Here is a 26349-nt window from a genome sequence, read left to right as displayed (position 1 = left end):
AAGGAAACCCAGTAGGGCAAGAAAAAAGAAAAGGGAAGACTTTCACTAAGAATCCAGAAGAAATGCAAAATGGGTTAGGGTGAAACATCCCCAACGAAAGTCATTTCATTGTTCATTGCCCTCCATGGCTGTGTAATGCCAAAATTAGTTTTTTTTTTCTTTACTGCTCACTTTCTCCATCATAACTGGAGGATCAAGAGGTGAAAAAACAGCCCTCCGGTTTGCCAGGCTTATCTGTTGGGACCCTCAAGCTCTGCTCTACGGGTAGAGACCCAGTGATATCGTGATAACTGTGTCCTACAGAAGCACTGCTGAATACTTCCGTTCTCTGCATAGCACTATGTAACCAGCAAAGTAAAAGAAGCAGTAATAAACCATTTCTGTCTTTATCATAAGGTTCCTGGCCATGTCCAACACAGAACTGCTCCTTCTGGATTGCAGGAGCCTTAACCCAGCTCCGTAAATTTGTAATGGCATGGGGATAAAACCCGAGACAGCATGGTACAGCAAATAGTCATTATTGGGTTAAACAAGATTCCATATTATGAAGGTCGTGTCAGAGTACATGATAAATCTATGGAATCTGCAAAGTATGTATATATAAATTCATTAGTAACAGAAGGATCATGTTTTGTAGTGTACAGTAATCCATTAGACATCGGCTTTCATGATGGTGACTATACAGCTCTTTATTAGAGATGATACATAGTAAATTCTATTCTTTAAGCTTCAGCACACTGCGTTCACAGAAAAGTCTGTACCTTTAGTATGGCCTGGCACTGGGAGAGGTCACTGTTGGGGTGGCTGCCTTCATATAACTTGTGCAGAAATAGAGGAATACTGTTCCATTTGGCCTGTTTGTCTCTTTCTTTAAGCAGCTCCTCCGTAATCTACAAACAATACAGAGTACATAAGATTGAGAGGTTAGTTACCTCCACGACAAATACAAGGCAATACTCAATACTGTCTATTACAACTAAAACAACCCACTAAACAAAATAAATTATATATATAATTTTCAAAGATGAGGTCAAGTTATGTAGACCTTGACATTCAAGATCTCAGTCTATCCCCCCACCATTGATAGACAAATCTGCCTACACTGTACATATTCAAAAAGCTACCAAACAACGTGGTGAGATTATACAATTTTATCACAGCAAAAAAACAAAACACAGTAAATGACATACCACTGGAACCAGGGTTTTGGCACGAATTTTAAGCTGCCTTCACATTGGGAAGCATAAAATCTGGTGATAGAATTCCTTTACAGGACCAATCCAGCGGGTTTTTTTTCACCGCTGAAGTCGTGCATTAAACACAAGTCCCCTGCCTCTCGGTCATATACTCACCCTCTGCTCTGGCAGCTTCACCGTTTTTCGGTGCCGGTCAAGTCCTGTGGCGCCATCTTGTGAGCGCAACTTCTGACTGGCCGGAAGTCAGAACCTATGTCACAAGCTCTCAATGTAAGTCTATGAGAGCCAGAACGAGGCCACAACGAGGCTCTCATAGACCGAAACTGAGTAGTGACCTCTGACTCTCCATGAAACACTGGAGCAGCCAGCAGATCACAAACTGCAGGAGACGGATCGGAGCTGCAGCGAAAACAGATGAAAACGCCAGAAGGCGATGATCAGACAGGGGGCTGGGGACTTGGATTTTAAGCACCATTAGTGGTGAAATAAAAAAAAAAATGCTGGAGTGGTGCTTTAAGACTCCAAACACCATAAAATAAACAGCGCCTTCTCCCCACTGCTGCTCAGATCTCTATGTTTTGGCTGCAATGGTAAAGTCACATCGACAGCACACATCACCGCTGAAGCTAATCACTGAATCCAGCGCTGAGGTAGACGGTGCTAAAGCCAGTGAGCCAGAGTATCTGCTTTTTATAGTCTTAGAGCATTTGGGGGGTACACCTTCCTGAGAGTGGAAAACTCCTTGGTATGTATGAATACTGAGATATAGTGAACACCGTTCGGTTATTTGTTTCCCTCTGAGATACGGATGATAAATGTTTTAATACTACACAAAATGCTGTGTCATTTGTTTAATGTGCTCATTGTTACCATAATATATATGTATATATTTTTTTTTGTGTGTGTGTTTTTTTTCAACTGTAATCACTCACTATGCAACGGAGTCTTTGCCCATCTAACACCTAAACATCTTTTATTCCTATCCCAGCACATGTCACACGAACGACACAGTCATCGGTGTGCACGTGTGTGGGGAATACTGACGTCCGTGCTACCGGAAAAAAACTATCATGTCTACGTTTAGGTGACAAGGACACATGGTCTGTGTGAACACACGAAGATGTGTGCAGCCCCATAGATAATCATAGAATGGTAGAGTGGGAAGGGACCTCCAGGATCAGCATGTCCTACTCCCTGCTCAATACAGGAGTCACTAAATCATCCCAGACAGATGTCTGTCCAGCCTCTGTTTGAAGACTTCCATTGAAGGAGAACTCACCACTTCTCGTGGCAGCTTGTTCCACTCATTGATCACCTTAACTGTCAAAATGTTTTTTCTAATATCTAATCTGTGTCTCCTCCCATTCAGTTTCATCCAATTGCTTCTAGTCTTTCCTTGTGCAAATGAGAATAAAGATGATCCTTCTACAATGTGACAGCCCTTGAGATATTTGCAGACAGCTATTAGGTCTCCTCTTTTTAAGCCTTCTTTTTTGCAAGCTAAACATTCCCAGATCCTTTAACCCCTTAATGACCAAGCCAAATTTTTCAATTCTGATCACTGTCACATTAGGAAGTTATAGCTCTGGAACGCTTCAACCGATCCCGCTGATTCTGAGAATAATTTTTTGTGACACATTGTACTTCATGTTAGTGGTAAAACTTCTTCAATATAACTTGCATTTATTTATGAAAAGAAAAAGAAATTTGGCAAAAATTTAGCAATTTTCAAACTTTTAGTTTTCGCGCCCATAAATCAGAGAGTCATATCGCACAAAATAGTTAATAAATAACACTTCCCACATGTCTACTTCACATCAGCACAATTTTAGAAACATTTTTTTTTCGATTTCTCATTTTTACAACAAAGTTTACAAAACCATTTTTTTTAGGGACCACATCACATTTGAAGTGAGTTTGGGGGGGTCAATATGACAAAAAATACCCAAAAGTGACACCATTTTAAAAACTGCACCCCTCAAGGTGCACAAAACCACATTCAAGAAGTTTATTAACCCTTCAGGTGCTTCACAAGAACTAAAACAATGTAGAAGGAAAAAAAAATGAACATTTTACTGTTTCCACAAAAAATTTACTTCAGACCCAAACTTTTTTTTTTATTTTCACAAAGGTAACAAGAAAAAAATGGACCACCAAATTTGTTGTGCAATTTCTCCTGAATACACCGTTCCCCCGTATGTGGGGGAAAGCCACTGTTTAGGCACATGGCAGAGCTCAAAAGGGAGGGAGCACCGTTTGACTTCTTGAACCCAATTGGCTAGAATTAATGGCAGGCGCAATGTCCCGTTTGGAATCTCCTTGATGTACCTAAACAGTGGAAACCCCCCAATTCTAACTCCAACCCTAACACAACCCTACCCCTGACCCTAATCCCAACCCTAACGCCAACACCACAACCCTAAACCCAACACCACAACCCTAAGGCTGGGTTCACACGTGGCGTTTTTTTCGTGTTTCCGCGGCAGTTTTTACCGCGCGATTTTGCCGTGAAAAATAAGCATCCCATGCATTCCTATGGGATTCCATAATGCTGTGCTAATGCTGCGGTTTTTACCGCGGCGGAATTGCTTCGCGGTAAAAAACACAGCATGCTCATTAATTTCGCGGAATCGCGGCGTTCCCGCACCCATAGGAATGCATTGTTCTGCTTACTTTCCATATGTGGCTGTGCACACAATGCAAAAAGTAAGCAGAACATTTGCGGATGGTACCCACAGTCTGGAGGAGAGAAGACTGTCCTCCGGGCTTTGGGTACCATATCCCTGTAAAAAATAGAATTTAAAATAAAAAATATTGTTATTCTCACCTTCCGACGTCCAGCGCAGCCTTCCCACCTCTCTCCACGCTCCTGGTCGCAGTAAGCCTTTGGAAGCGATGACATCCGTTCTCGCGGTCATCGCGAGACGTCGCGATCCCGCGAGAACGGACGTCATCGCGGTAATTGTCGCAAAGGATTACTGGGACCAGGAGCGTGGAGAGAGGCAGGAAGGCTGCGCGGGACATCGGAAGGTGAGAATATACACTCACTGGCCACTTTATTAGGTACACCATGCTAGTAAGGGGTTGGACCCCCTTTTGCCTTCAGAACTGCCTCAATTCTTCGTGGCAGAGATTCAACAAGGTGCTGGAAGCATTCCTCAGAGATTTTGGACCATATTGACATGATGGCATCACACAGTTGGCGCAGATTTGTCGGCTGCACATCCCTGATGCGAATCTCCCGTTCCACCACATCCCAAAGATGCTCTATTGGATTGAGATCTGGTGACTGAGGAGGCCATTTGAGTACAGTAAACTCATTGTCATGTTCAAGAAACCAATCTGAGATGATTCGAGCTTTATGACATGGCGCATTATCCTGCTGAAAGTAGCCATCAGATGTTGGGTACATTGTGGTCATAAAGGGATGGACATGGTCAGCAACAATACTCAGGTAGGCTGTGGCGTTGCAACGATGCTCAATTGGTACCAAGGGGCCCAAAGAGTGCCCAGAAAAAATTCCCCACACCATGACACCACCACCACCAGCCTGAACCGTTGATACAAGGCAGGATGGATCCATGCTTTCATGTTGTTTACGCCAAATTCTGACCCTACCATCCGAATGTCGCAGCAGAAATCGAGACTCATCAGACCAGGCAACGTTTTTCCAATCTTCTACTGTCCAATTTCGATGAGCTTGTGCAAATTGTAGCCTCAGTTTCCTGTTCTTAGCTGAGAGGAGTGGTACCCAGTGTGGTCTTCTGCTGCTGTAGCCCATCTGCCTCAAAGTTCGACGCACTGTGCGTTCAGAGATGCTCTTCTGCCTACCTTGGTTGTAACGGGTGGCAATTTGAGTCACTGTTGCCTTTCTATCAGCTCGAACCAGTCTGCCCATTCTCCTCTGACCTCTGGCATCAACATGGCATTTCCGGCCACAGAACTGCCGCTCACTGGATTTTTTTTCTTTTTCGGACCATTCTCTGTAAACCCTAGAGATGGTTGTGCGTGAAAATCCCAGTAGATCAGCAGTTTCTGAAATTCTCAGACCAGCCCTTCTGGCACCAACAATCATGCCACGTTCAAAGGCACTCAAATCACCTTTCTTCCCCATACTGATGCTCGGTTTGAACTGCAGGAGATTGTCTTGACCATGTCTACATGCCTAAATGCACTGAGTTGCCGCCATGTGATTGGCTGATTAGAAATTAAGTCTTAACACACAGTTGGACAGGTGTACCTAATAAAGTGGCCAGTGAGTGTATATTTAATTATTATTATTTACATTCTATCTTTTACTATTGATGCCGCATAGGCGGCCTCAATAGTAAAAAGTTGGTCACACTCGTCAAACATTATGCTTGACGAGTGTGACCAACCTGTCAATTAGTTCTCCAAGCGATGCTACAGATCGCTTGGAAAACGCTAGCAATTCTGCAAGCTAATTACGCTTGCAAAATGCTAGTTTTTCCGCGGGAAAATCGCGGGAATTTAAATGCGATTTTCCCGCGGAATGGAATTCCGGAATTCTCGCGGTAATTTCCATGAGAGTTCCACTACGTGTGAACCCAGCCTTACTCTAACCCCAAATCTATCAGAAAAAATGGAAATAAATACTAAGGGGGCTTTAATTTACTATTTTTTTTATTTTTATCACTGTGATAGGGTCTATCACAGTGATCAAATTGAACCAAAAGGAGAAATCTCTTATTGTTGCAGAGTGCCGTCCAGAAGATCTTAGCGGGTGCACTGCGCATGCGCCAGCCATTTTCTTCCCGGAAGAAGACGCTGAGGGTCGGGGGACAGAGCCGGAGGCACCAGGCGACACCGGATGGGACCTCATTTCTCTCTCCTCTGATGTGCTGGATCAAATCAGAGGAGAGAGAAATAAATGAAAAATCTGACTTTTTTTTTTTTTTTTTGCAACACTGGGGACAGTAAAAACTGACCTGAATCATGTTTTCCGGGGTCTCAGCTACCCCCGGGTAGCTGAGACCCTGGAGATTTTTCAACGATGGGGGGGCACTATAACCTTATTTCTCAGCACCATTAGAAAAGCGGCGCTGAGGAATAAATATCCTTAACTGCCGCCGTTAAAAGGAGTATCGACGGTCGTTAAGGGGTTAACCGATTATAAAGGGTATGCATGTCAGCGTCTCCAGTACATGTGAAAACTGTCACCACACGTACTGCAAACGTGGACATATGAAGGGGGCCTAAGACGGAGCTTGAAGGTTACACCAAGCGGCTAGCACATCACTATAGAGCAATTTTGGTATCTTACACTTTCCAATGAAACCACTGGCTAGATTTCCCTTATCAAGAACATAACATGGACAGGGCTGTAGAATTTAGTATTTTGACACATACCAACAATCCTGGGATATGAGCGAGTAAAATAATGAATATAAAATCAGTGGTAAACTCCTGGGAGCTGATCATACTGCAAAAAGATGAAGGGTATGTGCAGACGATCAGTAAATGCTGCGGATTGGACGCAGAGCCTCTGCAAGATAAATAGCACCGTTCTATGTATAGGATGCGGTGATTCCGCATGATTCAATGAACACATGTGGAATAACCGCGTGTACAAAAGCCGGCAGCGCTTTGGACGGAGCAGGTGTCCACTGCATCCAAAGTGCTCGGAATACGCCACGTGGAAACATACCCTTATGGCACCATTGCATGTGAAAGTTCTTATGCAGCGGTAGTGCCGTGAGACCACTGGGGTTCATCAGCTGTCACCGATCATCCCATGAACAGCATCACTACTGTGTGAGCAAGGCTGCGTTCTGCACAATGACCCAACCAGAACACGATTGGCTTTTGCGCCCTACCACGGGTAGTTATCAGCTACTGTCGGCTTTTCCGCCCTATCACGGGTAGTTAGCTGTCAGCTTTTTCGCCCTACAACGGGTATTTATCAGCTACAGTCGGCTTTTGCGCCCTACAACGGGTAGTTATCAGCTACAGTCGGCTTTTGCGCCCTACCACGGGTAGTTATCAGCTACAGTCGACTTTTGCGCCCTACCACGGGTAGTTAGCTGTCAGCTTTTTCGCCCTACAACGGGTATTTATCAGCTACTGTCGGCTTTTCCTCCCTACCACGGGTAGTTATCAGCTACTGTCGGCTTTTTCGCCCTACAACGGGTAGTTATCAGCTACAGTCGACTTTTGCGCCCTACCACGGGTAGTTATCAGCTACAGTCGGCTTTTGCGCCTTACCACGGGTAGTTATCAGCTGTCGGCTTTTGCGCCCTACCACGGGTAGTTTTCAATCATTGGTAGCGATACCACAGAGCAGTGGACTAGGAGACACCGAGTCCTGTAGTGATTACTGTATTTTTTGGACTATAAGACGAACATGACCATAAGACACACCCCAAGTTTTCAGAAGGAAAATGGGGGGAAAAAAATGAATGCGTCAAATGGGGGTCCGTCTAAGGCTATGTGCACACGCTGCGGTTTTTGCCCTGCGGAACTGCAGCAGTTCCGCAGACATGGTACAGTACCATGTAACCCTATGGGTTTTCAAAACCGCAGTGCTCACGCTGCGGTTTTTTCCGTGCGGTTTTGCTGCGGTTTATAAACCGCACCATGTCAATTGTTTCTGTGGATTCCGCTGCGGTTTCACACCTTTAACATAGTAGAGGTGTGAAACCGCAGGTCACTTTACCTGCGGTTCCGCGGGGAAAAACCCGCAGGTGATTCCGCAGTGTGTGCACATAGCCTTAAAGTCCTGAATTCATCTCACCCGGGGGGGGGGGGGGGGGGGGGATTGGCAGCGCTGGTGGCAGCATGAGTCGGGCGATTCTTCCGGTGGTCTGACGCTGGAGGGCGATGATCTCGCTTCCATCCCAGCCTGGTGCGGCAGTTTCGGCGGTGCTACAGCGACATTGTGTGAAAGCCTGAAGTCCTCGCAGTTCTATTGCCTTGATGGCCACCGGGAAAATCTTTGTACTAGTTTTGACCTAACACCAATACATCTGGTGTTCTGGTTGGGTCATTGTGCAGAACGCAGCCTTGCTCACACAGTAGGGATGCCGTTCATGGGATGACCGATGACGGCTGACACAGGAAAAGTGCTCTGTAGGACCCCACACGGGGCAATCCCTGTGCAGGAAAGTGGGCTCATTCGTATTGAAAAGTGTCATCTTCTGTCAGTAAGCGCTAACGGGCCGGTACTGCACACCTGAAGGCCTCCGACAGGTCCATGACTGCCAGGGTGGCACGTTGGCACCATGGGATGGTGATACCGGGAACCATTAGGCAGACAAGGGGATCCTAGTCCACTACCTGCCGCCTTGTTACTACTGACCACAGCATGTTGGGGGTCAGACTGCCAGGCAGCCCCCATCATTACGTCACAAGGGTCCTGATACAGGAACGAGCAGGGGCTCCGGACACGGATCTGTCATTCATCGCTAACCCCTGCCACTCAGGCATCATTGCTCCCGCCAGTGATTGCTTATGGACATGCTACAACATACATCACCGTGACCACTGCAGACAATCACTGGCCTCGCCTGTAATACCTGTAGGTACGGAACAAGGGTGGAGAGGCCTGCAACGGTCACATGGGTGTACGGCGAAATAAAGCCGGCGGGGAGCACCGGGAAGTAACGTGTCATGCTGTGTCCGGCACAAGTCCGCTATCTGCTCCACCAGGCACAGCCGCAGCACCGGAGCACACAGGCAGGCCCGGCGGAGAGGGAACGGGGAGAACGGAGTGTGTCCCAGCTGACAGCAGCCAGACAGGTGCGAGCACGGGAGACGCCACATCCCCGGCCGGCTGGCCGCCTACCTGGCATCCTCGGGTCAGCCCGCACCCAGTCAGCTGTCCCCGCCGGACCCGATGTAGTATGTTCTCCACCCGGCAGTTACCAGGGCCCAGCCGAGGAAACGCGGCCCCCGCAGCGGCCATGGATTCGTCCACTGCCGAACAACGGGAAGTGTGGATTGTATACCGGATACAGCGCCCCCACCGGCCAGCACAACGGAGTCCAGCGCAAAGCACATTGGGAAACGCATTCCAGCAAGTAACTGGATGTGAAAGACACGCCATACCGGAAGTGAGCCGCAGTGGGTTCTGGGAGTTGAAGTCTAATATGTTAAAGTGTGCCAAAGATATATAGATATGATCCAGAAAAATGAAAGCAGCACTCCAAGATGAAAAATAGATGTGGTTTACTGGCCCATGTGCATGGGATCATAGCATGAGGTCTGGTATCTACCTGGAAGGATTTTTTGCACCCCTTATATTTTCTTGTTTTCCATATATCTCACACTCTCTCCAAAGTTTATAAAAAAACCAAAATATACTTTATTGTCACAACTAGACAGAATTAAAACCGCTTAAAACGCACACAGCACGTAAACGACATCCTACCCCACAAAATTGTACCACCAAGAAAGCACTGCTTGTATGTGACATAAATATGTCTTAATAAATGATATACAATGATGACATCAAGAAATAAACACATACAGCTATATAGTCGCTGGAAAAGAAGAGAAGCAATGTGCTAAAACCCTGGTCAGGAAATAGCATAAGGTGCAGAGCAAAATACAGGCAACTGGGCATCCCCATTAATGCCTCACTAATACCAGCACTGTGCAACAAAATACTGGCGGATTAAGACCAAAACCACCCACCGGCCCTGTTGTGGAAGTAATCCTAAAAATGCGGCAAAAGGAAAATATATATAAGGTTGATAAGATCTATAATATCAACATAAATTCATTGAAAGAAATACAACCATGCCACATGAAAAGCCACAGATTGGTGTAAGGACCGCTGCCAGATTGAGCGGCCGGGCCCTAGGAGATAAATAATTTACTATGGAAGTGGCCCATAGAGGGAAGAAACAGGTGGTGAGGAGAGGGAGAGGTTGTGGGGAAAAGGCCCCACGACTATCGCTTCGGCTCAGCTTCGTCAGGGGAAAGGTGGGAATGTAGTGAGTCCAGATTTTAAGTAGCAGCAACAATTAGTAAGAAAAAGTTACCGGTGTGCTTGAACTGACCCACGGGGGCCATGGATGCAAGATGAGCGTTATGAGGACGCTGCTGCTCAAGAGTCATATGGTAATGAGCCACTGACATGATGGCTTACCAAAACATCCGCAACGTGATGGTGATACTGGTGCATGCGCAAATAAAAAATCAACCAAATGGGGTATGCACGTGCGCGGTGTGTGGCGACACATTGATGTCAGGTTAGTCATGCAAGCTGCACATGCGCAAACCACCAGCGCTGCATAGGGACACCCAAACTGTCCATGGTATCAATATTTAAGATTAAAGCCCTAAGGCCTGTTTCACACTTCAGTTTTTTGTGTCAGTTAAAATCCGCCAAAAAAGCAGAAAGCGGATCCGTTCCTAACTGATGTGAACGGATGCCACCGGATGTGTTTTTTTGACGGATCTGCCGAATGAAGAATTTTAAAGGAAAAGGAAGGAAGGAGAGAGAGAGAGAGAGAGAGAGAATTTTTTTTTCTCTGTCCGCCAGAAATGATTTCAGGGTTAAATTTCCTCCTGACTTCATTCCTCCGGGCTTGCGCACTATAAAAATGCGGATCCTGCAGTAGAAAAAACGTTACAGGGTCCGTCCAGGCATCTCGGCGGACGACAAAAAATTGATCCGCCAAAAAACTGATCCAACGGATGGCCATCCGTCAAAATCCGCCGGTAATGCAAATCAATGGGGAAAAAAACGGATCCACCAAAAAAAATGGCGGATCCGTTTTTTTTTTGCAAAACCGGCGGATTTTGACTGATGGTCAAAAACGGAAGTGTGAAACAGGCCTAAGCTATAGAATTGAGCTAGCCTGCGATGTTTATAAAAAGAAAAAAAGAGAAGGATTTCCCTGAAAAGCAACTCAAAAGCGGACTTTGAGGTTCCAATTCACCATAGGATTATTCCCTATCTCCCCTGGACCATTTAATCCAAAGATAGTCATCACAGAAGATAATAAGATCACACTGCTGCAAGATCCCAATATGACTGCCAGGCTGCTTTCACAGCTATAGACAAGAAGATCCCTCCCCTTCTGTGGGTGAGTAACATCCCTGCTCCTATTACTGAGCTGAGCTCTGCCTGCACGCAGCCTTTACAGAGGATTGACCAACATCCACTAGGTGGGTGACGGGTGAGTCAGAGGGGCGACAATCTGCCCGAGTAAAGTGGGAAGAAACAGGGGCCGCTGGGACCCACTAATAGACCCACCATTAGGCCCTGATGCCAAATTGACTTGTATTTTCACGGCGCTATATAAAGCCCACTCACCCCAGCAACAGTTGCTCTCCCCCTCCCCTGGAGGAAGATATGCAGCAGCGATCATAGCTGGAAGCTCCAAATAAGAGCATTCATTTTCAACATTTATTAGAGGCAGCGCTATGCACGACACCTATCTCTGCTTTGTTAAGCACTATTTCTCTGAACAACCGCTCAGTCTTTCCGTTCCTGTCATGATTTAAAGAACTGACATTATGCCCACCGGGGAGGTACATATATGAAAGTTCCATGGAGATGGGGAGACCTGGGACTCCCATGAGTCATAGGGAAGCTACTTTCTCTCTCATAAAATAATGCTCACTGCGGGATGAACCGCCAAGCTGCTGTTCGGCAATTATTTTCTTTCTTTCTTATCCATGCTATAAAGTACACTAGTGGCTAGGCCACTGAAAGGCTTGTGAGGAAAAGGGGAGTGATCCCCATCTAGTGGTGCATTTGCAAAGTGCCAGCTGAGAAATCTCTGATCTCTTGTCCCACTTCTGCCGAGAGATATTATATTTAACAGTCCGGATACCTGCCCACGGTTTTTAGTGGCGAAACTTACTACATCACCAGTTTTTTTTTTCAGGAAAAACGGACCATGGTCAAGATTGGTAGATCAACTGACACAAATAGTGGGTCACAAACAACCAAAAAGATGGAAAAATTTATCACAAAACAAAGTGTGGCCAGTGTGAAAGACTGGTGGAAAGCATGCCAAGACGCATGAAAGCTGCGATTAACAATCATGGTTATTCCACAAAATATTGAATTCTGAACTCTTCCTGAGTCAAAACATTAGTATTGTTGTTTCTAAATGATTAGGAACTTGTTTTCTTAGCATTATTTGAGGTCTGCAAGCACTGCATTTTTTTGTTCTTTTGACCAGTTCTCACTTTCTGAAAATACAAAATTTAGCACTTGGAAATTCGAAGACATGTTGTCAGTAGTTTATAGAATAAAAGAGCAATTTACATTTTACTCAAAAATATACCTATAAAGAGAAAAATCAGACAAACTGAAAATTTTGCAGTGGTCTCTTAATTTTTGCCAGAGCTGTGTGTGTGTGTGTGTATATGTATGTATATATATATATATATATATGTATGTGTATATATATATATATATATATATATATATATACAGTTGTGGCCAAAAGTATTGACACCCCTGCAATTCTGTCAGATAATACTCAGTTTCTTCCTGAAAATGATTGCAAACACAAATTCTTTGGTATTATCATTTAATTTGTCTTAAATGAAAAAACACAAAAAGAATTGTCCTAAAGCCAAATTGGATATAACTCCACACCAAACATAAAAAAGAGGGTGGACAAAAGTATTGGCACTGTTCGAAAAATCATGTGATGCTTCTCTAATTTGTGTAATTAACAGCACCTGTAACTTACCTGTGGCACCTATCAGGTGTTGGCAATAACTAAATCACACTTGCAGCCAGTTGACATGGATTAAAGTTGACTCAACCTCTGTCCTGTGTCCTTGTGTGTACCACATTGAGCATGGAGAAAAGAAAGAAGACCAAGAACTGTCTGAGGACTTGAGAAACCAAATTGTGAGGAAGCATGAGCAATCTCAAGGCTACAAGTCCATCTCCAAAGACCTGAATGTTCCTGTGTCTACCATACGCAGTGTCATCAAGAAGTTTAAAGCCCATGGCACTGTGGCTAACCTCCCTAGATGTGGACGGAAAAGAAAAATTGACAAGAGATTTCAACGCAAGATTGTGCAGATGTTGGATAAAGAACCTCGACTAACATCCAAACAAGTTCAAGCTGCCCTGCAGTCCGAGGGTGCAACAGTGTCAACCCGTACTATCCGTCGGCATCTGAATGAAAAGGGACTGTATGGTAGGAGACCCAGGAAGACCCCACTTCTTACCCCGAGACATAAAAAGCCAGGCTGGAGTTTGCCAAAACTTACCTGAAAAAGCCTAAAATGTTTTGGAAGAATGTTCTCTGGTCAGATGAGACAAAAGTAGAGCTTTTTGGGCAAAGGCATCAACATAGAGTTTACAGGAGAAAAAAAGAGGCATTCAAAGAAAAGAACACGGTCCTACAGTCAAACATGGCAGAGGTTCCCTGATGTTTTGGGGTTGCTTTGCTGCCTTTGCTGGACTGCTTGACAGTGTGCATGGATTTATGAAGTCTGAAGACTACCAACAAATTTTGTAGCATAATGTAGGGCCCAGTGTGAGAAAGCTGGGTCTCCCTCAGAGGTCATGGGTCTTCCAGCAGTACAATGACCTAAAACACACTTCAAAAAGCACTAGAAAATGGTTTGAGAGAAAGCACTGGAGACTTCTAAGGTGGCCAGCAATGAGTCCAGACCTGAATCCCATAGAACACCTGTGGAGAGATCTAAAAATGGCAGTTTGGAGAAGGCACCCTTCAAATATCAGGGACCTGGAGCAGTTTGCCAAAGAAGAATGGTCTAAAATTCCAGCAGAGCATTGTAAGAAACTCATTGATGGTTACTGGAAGCGGTTGGTCGCAGTTATTTTGGCTAAAGGTTGTGCAACCAAGTATTAGGCTGAGGGTGCCAATACTTTTGTCTGGCCCATTTTTGGAGTTTTGCGTGAAATGATCAATGTTTTGCTTTTTGCTTCATTCTCTTTTCTGTTTTTTTCATTTAAGACAAATTAAATGAAGAGAATACCAAAGAATTTGTGTTTGCAATCATTTTCAGGAAGAAACTGAGTATTATCTGACAGAATTGCAGGGGTGTCATTACTTTTGGCCACAACTGTACCTGTGTTTGTGTTTTCATCTTGTCTCACCGACAATATATGTTTGGGGGCTATCTATTCCTTTGGGGTCTGCTCTGGGGCAGTTTAGATATCCCCTTTTCTTGCTTTAGGCTTATTTAGTCCTCCGGCTGTATCAGGGCGTCTAGAATCATCGTAGGTACGCTCCACGGCTACTGCTAGTTGTGTGGATAGGATCAGGGGTCTGCAATCAGCTTAGTTACCAGTTATCTGGTTTCCTGTGGCTTAGCTTGGTCTTGTTTTCCTCCTCGGTGATCCAATCATAACAAATATGTGAGTCATCAGATTTTGTATTAGTCAAGGCCAGATGAAGAGACCTGAGTAGTCTCGAAAGCTTGCAATTTGTTACCATCTTTTCAGTTAGCCATTAAAAAGGTATCAACCACTGAGATCTCAATTCTGAACATTTTTTTTATAAACATTCTAAAAATTCCTGTGAAGCACCTGAAGGGTTAATAAACTTCTTTAACCCCTTCCTGACATCAGACGTACTATCCCGTCCATGGGACCCGGGCCCATATGCCCATGGACGAGATAGTACGTCTCAGTGATCGGCGGCGCCCACGTTGTGAGCGCCGCTGATTGCGGCCGGGTGTCAGCTGAGTATCACAGCTGACACCCGGCACAATGTGTCATGGGCGGTCACGGACCGCCCCCGACACGTTAACCCCTTGCACACCGCAATCAAACATGATCGTGGTGTACCAGGGGTTAAAGGGAAGCATCGGCAGGGAGGGGGCTCCCTCCGTGCTTCCCTGAACCCCCCACGGCAGCGCAACGTGCAGCGCTGCTGCGGGGGGGCTCCTTCCCTGCTGGCCCCCGAATCCAAGATGGCGACGGGGGCCTTCGGGGGTCTGCAGGGAGCTGGCTTCCTCAGTGCCTGCAAAGCGCAGGCATGAGGAAGTCTGCAGCAGTGCCTGTGACAGATCGCTGATCTGTCACAGTGATCTGTGATGTGACAGATCAGCGATCTGTCACAGGACAGTGATGTCCCACCTGGGACTATGTAATAAAGTTGAGAAAAAAAAAAGTGTTAAATTATTTTTAAAAAATCGCCAAATAAATTAGAAAAAAAAAATATTCCCCCAATAAATCTATTTTTTGGAAATAAAAAAAAACCAAAACAATAAAAATACACATTAGGTATCGCCACGTCCGTAACGACCTGTCCTATAAAACTGTCCCATTAGTTAACCCCTTTAGTGAACCACTTAAAAAATAAAAATAAAAAACAAAGCAAAAAATGATTTATCATACCGCCAAACAAAAAGTGCAATAACGCGCGATCAAAAAGACGCATATAAATATCCATGGTACCGCTGAAAACGTCATCTTGTCCCGCAAAAAACGAGCAGCCACACAGCATCAGAGAAAAAATAAAAAAAGTTATAGCTCGCAGAATAAAGCGATGCTAAAATAATTATTTTTTATATAAAATAGTTTTCATTGCATAAAACCAACAAAACATAAAAAAACGACCTAAATGAGGTATCGCTGCAACCGTACTGACCCGAAGAATAAAACCGCTTTATCAATTTTACCGCACGCAGAACGGTGTAAACGCACCCCCCCAAAAGAAATTCATGAAATGCTGTTTTTTGTTCATTCTGCGTCCTAAAAATCGGAATAAAAAGCGATCAAAAAATGTCACGTGCCCGAAAATGGTACCAATAAAAACGTCAACTCGTCCCGCAAAAAATAAGATCTCACATGACTCGGTGGGTCAAAATACGGAAAAATTATAGCTCTCAATATGTGGTGAAGCAAAAACTATTTTTACAATAAAAAGCGTCTTTTAGCGTATGACAGCTGCCAAACATAAAAACCGCCATAAATAGTAAATCAAACCCCCCGTCATCACCCCCTTAGTTAGAGGAAAAATAATAAAATTAAAAGAAAATGTATTTATTTCCATTTTCCCATTAGGGTTAGGGCTAGGGTTAGGTCCAGGGCTAGGGTTAGGGCTGAGATTAGGGTTAGGGGTGTGTTGGGGTTAGGGTTGGAGTTAGAATTGGGGGTTTCCACTGTTTGGGCACATCAGGGGCTCTCCAAATGCAACATGGCGTCTGATCTCAATTCCAGCCAATTCTGAGTTGAAAAAGTCAAATGGTGCTCCTTCCCTTCCAAGCTCTGCCATGCGCCCAAACAGTGTTTTACCCTCACATGTAGGGTATCAGCCTACTCAGGACAAATTGTAAAACAACTTTTGGGGTCCAATTTCTCTTGTTACCCTTAGGAAAATAAAAAATTGGGGGCAAAAATATCATTTTTGTGGAAAAAAATGATTTTTTTATTTTCTCGACCGGGCGTTATAAACTTCTGTGAAGCACTTGGGGGTTCAAAGTGCTCACCACACATCTAGATAAGTTCAGTGGGGGGTCTAGTGTCCAAAATGTGGTCACTTGTGGGGAGTTCCAATAGTTTAGGTACATCAGGGGCTCTCCAAACGCACATGACACCCGCAGACCATTCCATCAAAGTCTGCATTCCAAAACGTCACTACTTCCCTTCCAAGCCCCGACATGTGCCCATACAATAGTTTTATCCCACATATGGGGTGTCAGTGTACTCAGGATAAATTGGACAACAACTTTTGGGGTCCAATTTCTCCTGTTACCCTTGGGAAAATAAAAAAATTGGGGACTAATTGATCATGCTTGCGGAAAAATTAAGAATTTTTTATTTTCACGCACGGGCGTTATAAACTTCTGTGACGCACTGGAGGGGTTAAAGTGCTCACCACACATCTAGATAAGTTCCTTGGGGGTTCTAGTTTCCAAAATGGTGTCATTTGTGGGGGGTTTCCACTGTTTTGGTACATCAGGGGCTTTCCAAACGTGACATGGTGTCAGATCTCAATTCCAGCCAAAGAGTCAATTGGCGCTGCTTCCCTTCCGAGCTCTGCCATGCGCCCAAATAGTGGTTTACCCCCACATGTGGGGTATCAGCGTACTCAGGACAAATTGCACAATAACTTTTAGGGTCCTGTTACCCTTGGGAAAATAAGAATTGAGGGTGAAAAGATCATTTTTGGTGAAAAAATATAATTTTTTAATTGTACCGCTGTACGTTATAAACTTCTGTGAAGCCCTTGTGAGTTCAAAGTTCTCACCACATATCTAGATAAGTTCCTTGGGGGGTCTAGTTTCCAAAATGGGGTCACTTGTGGGGGGTTTCCACTGTTTAGGTACATCAGGGGCTCTCCAAACGTGACATGGCGTCCGATCTGAATTCCAGCCAATTTTGCATTGTAAAAGTCAAACGGCGCTCCTTCCCTTCGGAGCTCTGCCATGCGCCGAAACAGTGGTCCCCCCCCACATATCAGGTATCAGCGTACTCAGGACAAATTGCACAATAACTTTTGCAGTCCAATTTCTCCTGTTACCCTTGGTAAAATAAAAAAAAATTGAACCTGAAGTATTTTATTTTGTGAAAAAAAGTTAGATGTTCATTTTTTTTTTTTTAAATATTCAAAAAATTCCTGTGACGCACCTAAAGGGTTAATAAACTTCTTGAATGTGGTTGAGCACCTTAAGGGGTACAGTTTTTTAGAATGGTGTCACTTTTGGGTATTTTCTATCATATAGACCCCTCAAAGTGGCTTCAAATGTGATGTGGTCCGTAAAAATAAAATGGTGTTGCAAAAATGAGAAATCGCTGGTCAATTTTTAACCCTTATAACTTCCTAACAAAAAAAAATTTTGGTTCCAAAAGTGTGCTGATGTAAAGTAAACATGTGGGAAATGTTACTTATCAAGTTTGTGTGCTGTATCTCTGTGTTTTAAGGGCATAAAAATTCAAAGTAGGAAAATTGCGAAATTTTCTAAATTTTTGCCAAATTTCCATTTTTTTCACAAATAAACACAAGTTATTTGAATGAAATTTTACCACTAACATGAAGTACAATATGTCACGAGAAAACAGTGTCAGAATCACCGGGATCCATGGAAGCGTTCCAGAGTTATTACCTCATAAAGGGACAGTGGTCAAAATTGTAGAAATTGGCCCGGTCATGAACGTGCAAACCACCCTTGGGGGTGAAGGGGTTAATGTGGTTTTGAGTACCTTGAGGAGTGCAGTTTTTAGAATGTCACTTTTGGGCATTTTCTGTCATATAGGCCCCTCAAAATCACTTCAAGTGTGAGGTGGTCCCTAAAAAAAAAACGGTTTTGCAAATTTTGTAAAAATGAGAAATCGCTAGTCAACTTTTAACCCTTATAGAATCATAGAATCGTAGAGTTGGAAGGGACCTCCTGGGCCATCTGGTCCAACCCCCTGCTCAAAGCAGGATTCGCTAAATCATCCCAGTCAGATGTCTGTCCAGCCTCTGTTTGAAGACTTCCATTGAAGGAGAACTCACCACTTCTCGTGGCAGCTTGTTCCACTCATTGATCACTCTGTCAAAAAGTTTTCTAATATCTAATCTGTGTCTTCTCCCATTCAGTTTCATCCCACTGCTTCTAGTCTTTCCTTGTGCAAATGAGAATAAAGTTGATCCTTCTACAATGTGACAGCCCTTTAGATATTTGTAGACAGCTATTAAGTCTCCTCTCAGTCTTCTCTTTTGCAAACTAAACATTCCCAAATCCTGCAACCTTTCCTCATAAGACAGGGTTTGCAGACCGGTCACCATTCTGGTTGCTCTTTTCTGAACTTGCTCCAATTTGTTGATGTCTTTTTTAAAATGTGGTGCCCAAAACTGGACACAATATTCCAGATGAGGTCTGACCAAAGAGGAGTAGAGGGAAATAATGACTTCACGTGATCTAGACTGTATGCTTCTGTTAATACATCCTAGAATTGCATTTGCCTTTTTTGCTGCTGCATCACACCGTTGACTCATATTCAGTCTGTGATCTATTAGTATACCCAAGTCTTTTTCACATGTGCTGTTGCTTAGCCCTATTCCTCCCATTCTGTATATGCTTTTTTCATTTTTATTGCCCAGATGTAGTACTTTGCATTTTTCCCTGTTAAAAACCATTCTGTTAGTTGCTGCCCACTTCTCCAGTTTATTTATATCTTTTTGAATCCTCTCTCTCTCTTCTCTAGTATTAGCTATCCCTCCTAGCTTTGTGTCATCAGCAAATTTAATCAGTTTACCCTCAATTCCTTCATCTAAATCGTTGATAAAGATATTGAACAATACAGAGCCCAGGACAGAGCCCTGTGGTACCCCACTTGAGACACTCTTCCAACTGAATGTGCAGCCATTTATGACCACTCTTTGGGTCCGATCACTAAGCCAGTTATGAATCCACCTAACAGTTGCCTTGTCCATTCCATACTTAGTCATTTTTTAAATAAGGATTGTATGAGATACTTTGTCAAATGCTTTGCTGAAGTCAAGATATACTATATCTACAGCATTTCCTTGATCCACCCAATCAGTGATTCCATCATAGAAGGAAATTAAGTTAGTCTGACATGACTTATTAGTTACAAACCCATGCTGACTCTGTTTAATCACTTCATTCTTATCCAGGTACTTGCATACATGTTGTTTAATAATTTGTTCAAAGATCTTTCCTGGTATAGAAGTCAGACTCACCGGCCTATAGTTGCCTGGGTCCACCTTCTTCCCCTTTTTGAAGATAGTAACAACATTTGCTCTTCTCCAGTCTTCTGGGACTTCTCCTGTTCTCCAAGAATTTTCAAAGATTATGGAGAGGGGTTCTAAAATTTCTTCTGCTATCTCCTTCAGTACTATGGGGTGTAATTAATCAACGCAAGTCATATTGAACAAATTTTAACACTATCATGAAGCACAATATGTCACGAGAAAATCTCAGAATCACCAGGATCCATTGAAGCGTTTCAGAGTTATCACCTCATAAGGTGACAGTGGTCAGAATTGTAAAAATCAGCCTGGTCATTAACCCGTTAGCGACAGAGCCAGTTTGCAGCTTAATGACCAGGTCAATTTTTACAATTCTGACCACTGTCCCTTTATGAGGTTATAACTCTGGAACGCTTTAATGGATCCCGCTGATTCTGAGATAGTTTTTTCGTGACATATTGTACTTCATATTAGTGGTAAAATTTATTCGATAAGTCTTGTTTATTTATGAAAAAAATGGAAATATGGTGAAAATTTTGCAATTTTAAAACTTTATGTTTTTATGTCCTTAAATCAGAGAGATGTGTCTCAAAAATTTCTTAATAAATAACATTTCCCACATGTCTACTTTACATCACCACAATTTTGGAAGCAACATTTTTTTTTGTTAGGAAGTTATAAGGGTTAAAAGTTGACCAGCGATTTCTCATTTTTACAACAAAATTTACAAAACCATTTTTTTTTTTTTTTTTTTTTAGGGACCACATCATATTAAAGTCATTTTGAGGGGTGTACATGACAGAAAATACCCAAAAGTGGCACCATTCTAAAAACTAGACCCCTTAAGGTGCTCAAAACCACATTCAAGAAGTTTATTAACCCTTTAAGTGCTACACTGGAACTAAAGCAATGTGGAAGGAAAAAATTAACATTTAACTTTTTTTTGCAAAAAAATTACTTCAGAACCAAATTTTTTTTTATTTTCACAAGTATTAAAAGAGAAAATCAACCACAAAATTTGTTGTACAATTTCTCCTGAATACACCGATAGCCCATATGTGGGGGTAAACCACTTTTTCAGCACACGGCAGAGCTCGCAAGGGATGGAGCGCCGTTTGACTTTTTCAACGCAGAGTTGGCTGGAATTGAGATTGGATGCCATGTTGCGTTCGGAGAGCCCTTAATGTGCCTAAACAGTGGAAACCTCCAACAAGTTACCCCATTTTGGAAACTAGACCCATTAAGGAACTTATCTAGATGTGTGGTGAGCACTTTGAACCTTCATGTGCTTCACAGAAGTTTATAACGTAGAGCCGTGAAAATAAGAAATCCATTTTTTTCCACAAAAGTGATCTTTTCGCCACCAAATTTTTATTTTTACAAGGGTAACAGGAGAAATCATACCCCCACAGTTATTGTGCGATTTGTCCTGAGTACGCTGATACCCCTTATGTGGGGCGGAACCACTGTTTGGGCGCATGGTAGAGCTTGAAAGGGAAGGAGTGCCATTTTGGAATGCAGACTTTGATGGAATGGTCTGCGGGCATTATGTTGCTTTTGCAGAGCCCCTGATGGGCCTAAACAGTGGAAATCTCCAACAAGTGACCCCATTTTGGAAATTAGACCCCCTAAGGAACTTACCTAGATGTGTGGTGAGCACTTTGAACCCCCAAGTGCTTCACAGAAGTTTATAAACGCATAGCCGTGAAAATAAAAAGTCTTATTTCCACAAAAGTGATTTTTTTGACCCAATTTTTAGACCCCCAAGGTTGGTAAATAGTGGAAACCCCTCAATTCTTGCTCCAACCCTAACCCCAACACACCCCTAACCCTAATCCCAACCCTAATCCCTAATCCTAATTCTAACCCTAATCCTAGTTCGCCCTAACCCTAATTCTAACCCCAGCCCAAGCCCAACCCTAACCCTAACCCTAACGGAAAACTGAAAAAAAAAATATTTTCTTTATTTCGTTATGTTGGCCTAACTAAGGGGGTGATGAACGGGAGGGTTATGTACTATTTTGTTTATTTTGATCACGATGATAGTTTATCATTGTGATCAAAATGAATGAATGGAATCTGCCAGCCGGAGCCGGCAGATTCCCGGCGGGCGCACTGCGCATGCGGCCGCCATTTTCCCCGGATCCAAGATGGCGGCGCCCACCGGAGGACGTTGGCGGGAAGCGAGGACGTCGGCGGGACGCAGGACCACCGGGAGGGGACAGAGGACCCTCTTTCTCTCTCTGATGTGCGATCACATCAGAGGAAAGAGAAATTAAATGTAAAATCGCAGCTTTTTTTTTTACGGTCGCTGTTATAGGGTTAATAATGGCGATCGCAAAAGCGGGGTCGGTAAAAACCGACCGGTTCATGTTCTCTGGGGTCTCTGCTACCGCCGACAGCCAAGACCCCGGAGAAAATCCGACACTGGGGGGCGCTATTCACTTTCTCCACAGTGCCGTGAATTAGCGGCGCTGTGGTTTTAGTACAGATAAATACCGCCGTTAAAAGGCATATCGGCGGTCGCTAAGGGGTTAAAGGGAATCTGACACCTATTTTTAGTGATATCATGTAAAGATATCATTCAATTCCGTGTCACAAAAGGATTCTATTAGAACTTTTGATCCCCCCAACCCCGCACCTTTGATGCATAAATACCTTTTTAATCACTCTTCCGATGTATGTAAATCGCCGTGGTTTGGTCAGATGGGCGGGGCTTATTCTCCCCCTTGGCTTGGTGGATGTAATTTTATCTGTGAATATCACAGATGATGTTGTGTATTCGCTCCTGCGCATTGATAAGGCTGCTTGCGCAGTATGCTTTGCCCAACTGTGGGCAAAGCATATAATCACTACTGCACATGCGCCGGTATTTTTCAGCGCGGTCTATGCCCCGGAAGTCTTCACATGCCAGAGATGCTCTTCCTGGATCCCGGATACCTGAGAAAAGGCCTGAGCAGTGCACATTACCCTGGAATCTGAGGAAGAAAATCATCTACTGAATGCACTGCTCAGGCCTTTTCTCAGGTATCCGGCATCCAGGAAGAGCGTCTCTGGCATGTGAAGACTTCCGGGGCATAGACGGCAGGGAAAAATACCCACGCATGTGCAGTAGTGATTATATGCTTTGCCCATACAGGCACGAAAACACTACGGCATCTGTGATATTCACAGATGAAATTACGTCCAGCAAGCCAAGGTGGGGGGAGAGAATAAGCCACACCCATCGGACTGGACCGCGGCGATTTACATACATCGGAAGAGTGATTAAAAAGGTATTTATGCATCAAAGGTGCGGGGTCAGGGGGGGGATCAAAAGTACTAATAGAATCCTTATGGGACACAGAATTGAAAGATATCTTTACATGATATCACTAAAAATGGGTGACAGATTCCCTTTAAGGTGAAAACAGGATTCGTCTCAAAGGGGTTAAAGAAAAACCTCTTATTTATCCATACTAGGGAGTTGTGTAGAACATACAGCAATTGTGGAACCCAGATAATTTTGACCAGGTTAGCAGGGCCCACAACCAACAAAAGTAACAGACCAGGTGCCTAGTTTACCTTTAAATTTAATTAAGACTGGATCAAGATTCAACTTCTCAATTGTTTATGTTTGCCAAAATATTGATGCCTAAATATTTCAACTCCGATCCCACTTGTAAACCCGAATTAATGTAACGGGAAGCATTCTCATCTGTATTGTCCAATGGAAGTATAACTTATTTGCTCCAATTTATCTTCAGATCAGAGTATTTTCCAATTGTTTCCAGCATTTCCATGGCTATAGGAAGGGACTCAGAAGTTTTAGCCAGAAATAATCAAGTGTCATCAGCGTATAAACACAACCTTCTTTTCACTATTCTCGCTACGAAACCCAACTGCCTCGTTCCTCTACTCAGTCCAAAAGCTGGGGAGAGGTGTCCATTTACCCAAATTCTAGCCATTGGCCTACCATACAGCAATTTAACCCATGAAATAAACTTAGGTCATATACCAAACTTTTCCAACACCGTCCATAAATATTCCCACTCAACAGAATTGAACGCCTTAGCAGCGTCCAGAGAACATAAAGCTCTATCCTCATCACCATCCACCGGCAATTGAAGATTAAGAAACAATCTCCGGATATTAACAGCTGTGGATCTAGCAGGCATAAAGCCTGACTGGTCAGTATGGGTAAATGTAGAAATTGCTGTATTCAATCTAGACGCCAGAACCTTCGCAATAATTTTAACATCAGTTGACAAGATATGGACCTGTATAAGTCTGGAATTAAAGGGTCTTTAATTGGCTTAGGTATGACTACTATCACCGCCTCTTGCATTGAATGGGGTAAGGTTCCCCCCTCACCACCTCCTCGCAAGTAGCCAGCAAGTGGGGAAGTAGAATATTTCCAAATTTCTTATATATTTCTGTGGAAAGCCCATCTAGTCCTGACGATTTCTTATTAGCCCTTGAGGCTACTGCCATTTGTAACTCCTCCAGCTGTAATGGTCTATTTAAAAATTCTTGGTCTTTACCGCTGTCGGTAGTTTGATATCCCTCTTGTAGGATAAGATCTGTTCTCTATTAAATTGTAATTTGGATGTATACAGATCTTTATAAAATTCTAGCAGAGTGTTGGAGATGTGGTCAGTCTGGTTCACTACAACTGCTTTCCTGTCCTTCAAAGCACCAAAAAATGAACTCCCCATCTGGGCTCTTGCTATCATGGCTAGTAAGTGTCCTGCCTTCTCCCCCTCCTCAAAGTGTGTCTGGTCAAACATGCATTTATTTTTAGCTTTTTCCTTGATATGTGTGGTGTGTGCTTCTTGTGCCTCTCCCCACTCCATCAGGTCCTCTTTTACACCGGTTAGGACAAATTTCTCTTCTGTAGATCTAACTCTATCCCTTAAAAAGTCTCCAAACGGTTTTGTCTTAGTTTTGGATCTGTTAATGGCTTGTTTTAAGACTCCTCGTAAGCACGCTTTCATGGTATCCCATAATGTGTTTTGTGACACTCGTTTGTTGTTTTCCTTAAAATAATGTTCTAAGGTAAATGTGATCAGCGGAATATCTATAATTTGAAGCCAGAAGGGATTCATGGCCCACAGTCAGAGAATCCAGTGGCCTGAGTGAGAAACAAAGAGTAGTTGGCAGGGGTGAATGATCTGATAGCGCTCTGGGTAAGTATTCCACTGTTCTTACCAAGGGGGAAATATGTTCTGTGCCCAATACCATATCAATACAGGATATTTTATGTGTCTTAGAATAGCAAGAAAATTCTCTAGTGTTAGGATATTTGAGACGCCATATGCCCGCTAATGATAGAATTTCTACAAACTTAGTTATGGGGGCAGTTTTTGTAGCAATGTGTGATTTATATCTATCCCAATATGGATGAACAACATTATTGAAATCTCCCATGCAGAGGACTGGAATTCCTGGTATCTTATTTGTTAGTGAAGCAATATTTTTAAAAATAATCTTATATGGAGGAGGCACATAAACTGCCACAAGTAGAATTTCTTTTGTGAATATTTTACAGTGGATGCCCACAAATCTGCCTTCTCCATCTATCTTGGAATCAATTAATTCAAAAGAGATAGTCCCATGTACTAGGATACTAACCCCCCCTCGAATATGTGGAGAAGGTAGAGTGGAAGTTGTGACCTATCCTTGAATATTTCATGCCCACAACATTGTTTTTCCCAAAGTGCGTTTCCTGTACACACACCACTGCAGGCAGGTGATCCCGGATATATTCCATGACCACCGCTCTCTTTAACGAATCCCCCAGACCTCTAATGTTCCAGGAAAGGAATTTTACTTTATCAGCCATTATATCTAGTTATATAGGGATTGAAAAATACAGGTGACTTGTAGGGTATCCCACCTTTCTCTTCCCTTTAATAACCCTTTTTACAGTATTTCCACTTAGTTGGTTTGACCCCTAGTATTTGCAGAACCAGACAAGTTATAGAAACAAAACTCCCACAAACATTTAAACAAATAAACATTAATCCATCCATTCAATCTGGATGAAGAAAGGCACCAGTCCATTCTGTAGCCATATACAAGGCAAGCGAACAATCAATCTAAAACGGGAAAGGTTAAACACTTCCTGGGGATCTGCAATATTTGGATATAGTTTAGGATAGTTGTGTCCACTGGGCCGTGGGCTAGGCATTAAAGGATATGACCCCAAAAGTCAATCGGGAAAGCGTTTCTTAACATTAATTATAGGGAAAACCCAAGTGATTTTTTTTTGGGGGGGTGGGCGGAGGGGTCCCCAATTTAATATCCAGTTAAGGCTAAGTAGACAGCTGTGAGCTGATATGCATAGCATGGGAAGCACCATGTTTATTACCCCCTTCCTGTCTGCTTTCCCTGGTTATTAAAAATTTGGGGGACCAGCATTTCTGAATGCCACAATACCAAATATGTGCATTTTTCAAAATTTTTTAGTTTTAATTTGAATGGGGCAAAATGGGGGTGATTTGAAGTTTTATATATTTTTTTTTTTTTTTTTTTTACACTTTTTACTTGCTTCA

At 43.3% G+C, this 26349-nt stretch overlaps 1 protein-coding gene across 1 annotated transcript in view; it reads right to left on the bottom strand.

Moving 5' to 3' along the window:
- The window catches only part of TRPC4AP (transient receptor potential cation channel subfamily C member 4 associated protein), an 83306-nt gene extending 74038 nt beyond the window's left edge, over window positions 1–9268 (bottom strand). The window contains exons 1-2 of the mRNA XM_073559419.1: window positions 9001–9268; window positions 762–890 (exon numbers count right to left, since the gene is read on the bottom strand). Of these exons, the coding sequence (XP_073415520.1) occupies window positions 762–890; window positions 9001–9261 (390 nt within the window). The 5' untranslated portion in view covers window positions 9262–9268. The remainder of the gene's footprint in view (window positions 1–761; window positions 891–9000) is intronic.
- Window positions 9269–26349: the final 17081 nt, after the last annotated feature.

The sequence above is a fragment of the Dendrobates tinctorius genome, unplaced genomic scaffold (assembly GCF_039654945.1).
Source record: "Dendrobates tinctorius isolate UK_male_01 unplaced genomic scaffold, ASM3965494v1 ptg000270l, whole genome shotgun sequence".
Classification (NCBI taxonomy): Eukaryota; Metazoa; Chordata; class Amphibia; order Anura; family Dendrobatidae; genus Dendrobates; species Dendrobates tinctorius.
The sequence above is the reverse complement of the archived record's forward strand: the minus strand, read 5'-3'. Positions and strand labels throughout refer to the sequence as shown.